Source organism: Triticum aestivum, chromosome 1A, assembly GCF_018294505.1.
Source record: "Triticum aestivum cultivar Chinese Spring chromosome 1A, IWGSC CS RefSeq v2.1, whole genome shotgun sequence".
NCBI classification, from domain to species: domain Eukaryota; kingdom Viridiplantae; phylum Streptophyta; class Magnoliopsida; order Poales; family Poaceae; genus Triticum; species Triticum aestivum.
The window spans coordinates 581,508,249-581,512,726 of NC_057794.1; the positions used below are offsets into that span (position 1 = coordinate 581,508,249).

Sequence of the window (4,478 nt, forward strand, 5' to 3'; positions counted from 1 at the left end):
CGGAGGCTGAGGATCGGCCACGAGGAGCGGGCACGAGAGCTGCTATGCTTCTATGTCCAGATCGAGAACGAGGATATCGCCATGCTCCTCAAGACAATGTTTAGAATGAAACTTGCATTATATCTCTTTGAGACAATTCAGTTGTCTTCAGATAAACAAACAGAGAACCAAAGTACGATAAGTTATATCGTGTAATAATGGCAAGTGTAGATTAGCGTCAGGTCTTTGCAAATACTAGTCAGTATTCTAATGTTTCTATATAGATATAGCAAACTATGGGGGGAAACCATATTTCGAGCTGAAAGAGAAAATTTACATAACATCAAACAAGAGCCTCCGCTGCAGTCTCAAGTTCAACAATCGGCCTATTTGCATAATGCCTCTGGAAAGAGAAGCAGGATGATAAGGAAAGTTCAAAACCATTACATACAGAGATAGAAAGGAGAACATTGTATCAAAGCTTTCTAGTAATATGATTTTTCTGATTAAGTCATACTCCCTCCGTTCCAAAATAGATGACTCAACTTTGTACTAACTTTAATACAAAATTAGTATAAAGTTGGGTCATCTATTTTGGAACGGAGGGAGTAGAATGGAACGCACCGAATCAGGGCTAAACTAAAGAAAGTAAATACCCCAGTTATGTCAAAAAAGTAAATACCCCAATTTTGGATCGAATGGAAAAAAAATGTCAAAAGCCAAAGGAACAGAATTCAGTTTCAATATAAAACTTGTAAACCATCGAGGAAGACCACTATTGTCATTCAAAAAACAGCAGTTGTTCCACGATTTGGATTTTACCACTGATCACAATACCACATCACCTAAGAGAGGGTTGGTAACAAACTTTAGAACACAGAAAAACCTCACTGCTGCAGGGATTGTTAAGATGACCCAAACAGGCAGGCATACATGTAAAAATTACAGAAACCAAATAATGCTCTGGAGCTTAAGCTGGACATATGCAGACCTTGAGCTCAGCTAAGACCTCAGGGGCGGTCCTCCCACACACGCATATCTTGAAGATGCAAAACTTGCTGCAAATTCATCAAAGTTTTTCACATCAAACTTGCTGCAAACCAGATACCAGTTGATCTGCAAAAGTTATAGCTGCAAAATATCTTTTCCCTCCTGGTTGCGCATTTTCTGTCTTTTCTGAAGTGATTCTAATGTTCTGTGCATGCATCTTTAGAAGGAAGACGTAAAACTTGCTGCAAACCAAGCAACGCTGTACACATCTATCGTAACTGATCCTGCCGGTTACATTACACAAAGAGCACAAGGAAAGTGCAAAACTTAATGCCATCCATGGTTTGGTTCAAACCTGATCAGATTACAGTACATATTACGAGCGAGCCAAAGCCTATGGCTGTGTAACCAACAACAGTAGCGTATGTGGCTAAATCGGCAGACTTTGGTTGCTGTTTCAGTCGAGGACATAGATGCGGGAGGCGATGTCCTGGACAAGCCAGTCGAAGCCCTGGAGCAGGCCGTCGCTGGTGTAGGCGCTGCAGCCAACGATCTTCCAGTGCCGGTCCTTGTTCATCACTTCAAGATTCAGAACCTGAATCCAAAACTCAAATCTGTTATCATCAAACTTCTAGACACTGCTAAACTTGAGTCTGAGTCGGTCAAAATAACTAAAATCATCTTGGAGCTATGCTTGCTGGGATAGTGGGATTAGTTTTCGACTATTCCTTAAAACGAAGATATACAGATGATGTGACTCCAAGTAGGAAGATTGACCAACGTATGCCAGTATGAATAATACATGCTCCTGGACTAGTATGCTTTACCTTGGCAATTTCGTCAGGCTTCAGAGCGCCCTGAATGTCTTGCTTATTTGCGAAAACTAGTAGCGATGATCCAGCCAGTCTCTGTAATCAACAATTCAAGGATCATCCGAATAGTTGAACAATAATATATAAACTAAGCACAAAGATGCTAGGTAATCAAATTTGCAGTCCCGAGAATTTTCTTATGCTAACAGTAAACATTCTGTTTTGCTAGTTTTCTGCAAAGTTACTCAAAGCAAAAACTTCAGAGCAATTACGTTAAAGCAGATGATCAGTTGTATTCACTAGGAGGTTTACCTCTTCTTTCAAAAGATTGTGGAGCTCAGTACGGCAATCATCAAGCCTTCGAACATCAGAACTATCGACCACCCAAACTAGACCGTCAGTCTGCTCGAAGTAGTTCCTCCAATACGAACGGATGGTCTTCTGACCCCCGACATCCCATATGTTCAGCGAGTACCTGCCACAATCACCCCATTATCAATTCTTGTCAATTTGTTCTGCTGTTCCCCATGAATGTACTCGATGCACTTTGAGTTTTCGACCACCATGAGTCATGAGTGATGGGCATCAAGCAGCTGCCAAAATTTCGGCCAAAGTATGTAGTATTTTAACCGATGTGATTTAGTACTCTTTCAGATAAATGCAGATTAGTAATCGCATTGCCTACTTTCAATGGTAAAAGTACAACCACCCATGCCGCTTGCCTCGTAGTAGGATGAAAACATAACAGATGAATATAACATATTTAACGGGAAGCAATGTTTCTTGTTATGGAAAAATTAACTTAACAAATAAGCAATGAATGCACTACATACTTTTGGTACTGGATGGTCTTGATATTAAAACCAAGAGTAGGGCTGATGACACCAGTATCCTCCCCATTTATCTTGAGCACAATTGTCGTCTTACCCGAGTTGTCCAGGCCACTGTAAATTTGACATCGGTGAGTTAAACCAACAAGAACAAAGAACTGAATGACACAAACCTTGAAAGTCCAGAAGCATACATATCAACGAAAGAACCAAGAACAGTTGTGCGTTGGGATAGGAGGATTCTGGGGTAAAATAATTAGGCGAAAGGAATGGAGCAGTAAACTTACACCATGAGAATCCGCATCTCCTTTTCCTTGCGCTTGATTTTTCTGATGATGCTGAGGAGACCCATTCTGGAGGTGGCCCAGCAGAGGAATCAGTATAAAGTAAGATAAAGACGGGGAATACAGCCACACATGAAAAATACTTGTGAAATTCTAATGCAGTTAGAGACACTCAGTCAGGTTGCTAGGAACCCCCAATGTTTACGTAAGTATCACACAGACAGAATAACAAACTGTGCTAGGAATTGGTGATGATGCAGGGTCATAATTTTGATAATCGGTGAAGATTCAGGCATGGTTTGTGTATCTCACTTAAATTCAAAGCAAGGTCTGATCTCAGAAGACATGAGCCGGAGGTAGATTGGAAAGCATGGCACGCCACTGTGAAGCGATGTTCAGCTCAGAATTTCAGGGTTGTACTAAGAAAACAATTCTTGCCACTGCCTCTGCTTTCACCAAGTATAAATCTAAGATCTGTACATTCATATACTGCTACGCCACTGTCCCATATCAGTCAATTTCAGCTTACCCACCAGAAGCAATGGTGGATCTAGGATTTTAATTTCTAAAACAGGGTGGTCCACCTCCTAAAAAAGCTGACAACAGATATTACATGTGAACGTTCTAATTAAATTACCAATAGCACATAGAAATAGATCGATATGGTCTTACATACATGCTAAAATCCTCATGTAGACAGTTTGCATGTTTCTGAACATGAAACTGGATTATATTCAGATTGTAGCCTACAGGTCCAACATATTCAGATATTTCAAACAGTGTTTGTTTAACATGGAAATGATGTATCATTAATCTTTGTTACAGAAATGGGGAATGGAGAGGGTGGACTGAGGACCCAGACAATGAATAATTTCTCATGCCTTCAGGTGTACTCCCTCGGTGCCAAATTACTTGTCACTCAAATGGATGTATCTAAGCACTAACGCAAGGAGTACTTGGATGCTCTCCGATCACTTGTACGTGCTGAGATAAGATCCGGCGGAAAACCAGGGAAAGACTAACAACATTGCTAGATGAGCTTAAGAATGAGGTACTATCTCAAACTGGAAACATTGTATCATATCCATCAGAAGATGCAGATTTAACTGAGCTGCCTATTCTAAAGAGCATTCTACAGATATAAATCATAAGGGATCCATTCTTCTGACTATTTGAGTTTGAACTTTGTCCAGTCCATTTGGCACGCGGAATGGTCCTTGATTCACTTATATTATGGGCAATTGGGCACTATCAGGTATGACTGAAATTAAAGCAGCAGAAAATGGTTCTCATTTACTGAAATGGGACCGTACCTGCCTCCGGTCTCCTGACAAATCAGGGCGGCTGACGGCCTGAGCGGACTGCACGGCTGGGCACGCCGGCCTGCTGCCGACTCCCGACTGGCGCGGTGGCGCCTGGCGACGGCGAGGGTGCGAGGCAAGCGGCAGATCGGAACGCCTAGAGGAGCATAGGGGAATCGACACGGACAGAGCAAGACTGCCGCCCTGCGGGAGAGCACGGCCGCACGGGTGGCCTTTTTTCTTTCGAGTACGGGTGCCTCTTGTGCATGAGTAGTTTTTTTT

At 42.0% G+C, this 4,478-nt stretch overlaps 1 protein-coding gene across 1 annotated transcript; it reads right to left on the reverse strand.

Annotated features, from left to right (window-relative positions):
• Window positions 1–1,237: 1,237 nt before the first annotated feature.
• On the reverse strand, window positions 1,238–4,478 carry LOC123182520 (ADP-ribosylation factor-like protein 2). Its single transcript, XM_044595123.1, has 6 exons — window positions 4,209–4,478; window positions 2,899–2,964; window positions 2,615–2,725; window positions 2,094–2,256; window positions 1,797–1,877; window positions 1,238–1,564 (listed from the first exon to the last, which is right to left on the reverse strand). Exons 2-6 carry the CDS (start codon window positions 2,961–2,963, stop codon window positions 1,427–1,429), a joined length of 558 nt encoding a protein of 185 aa, XP_044451058.1. The 5' UTR covers window position 2,964; window positions 4,209–4,478; the 3' UTR covers window positions 1,238–1,426.

What these genes read in the sequence shown, in the direction of transcription:
- LOC123182520 (XM_044595123.1), bottom strand. Translation starts at nt 2,963, where the DNA reads ATGGGTCTCCTCAGCATCATCAGAAAAATCAAGCGCAAGGAAAAGGAG. An exon ending in GAGATGCGGATTCTCATGGT is followed by an intron (nt 2,726 to 2,898) that starts GTAAGTTTACTG and finishes TCAAATTTACAG; the next exon opens with TGGCCTGGACAACTCGGGTA. An exon ending in AAGACCATCCAGTACCAAAA is followed by an intron (nt 2,257 to 2,614) that starts GTATGTAGTGCA and finishes TGATTGTGGCAG; the next exon opens with GTACTCGCTGAACATATGGG.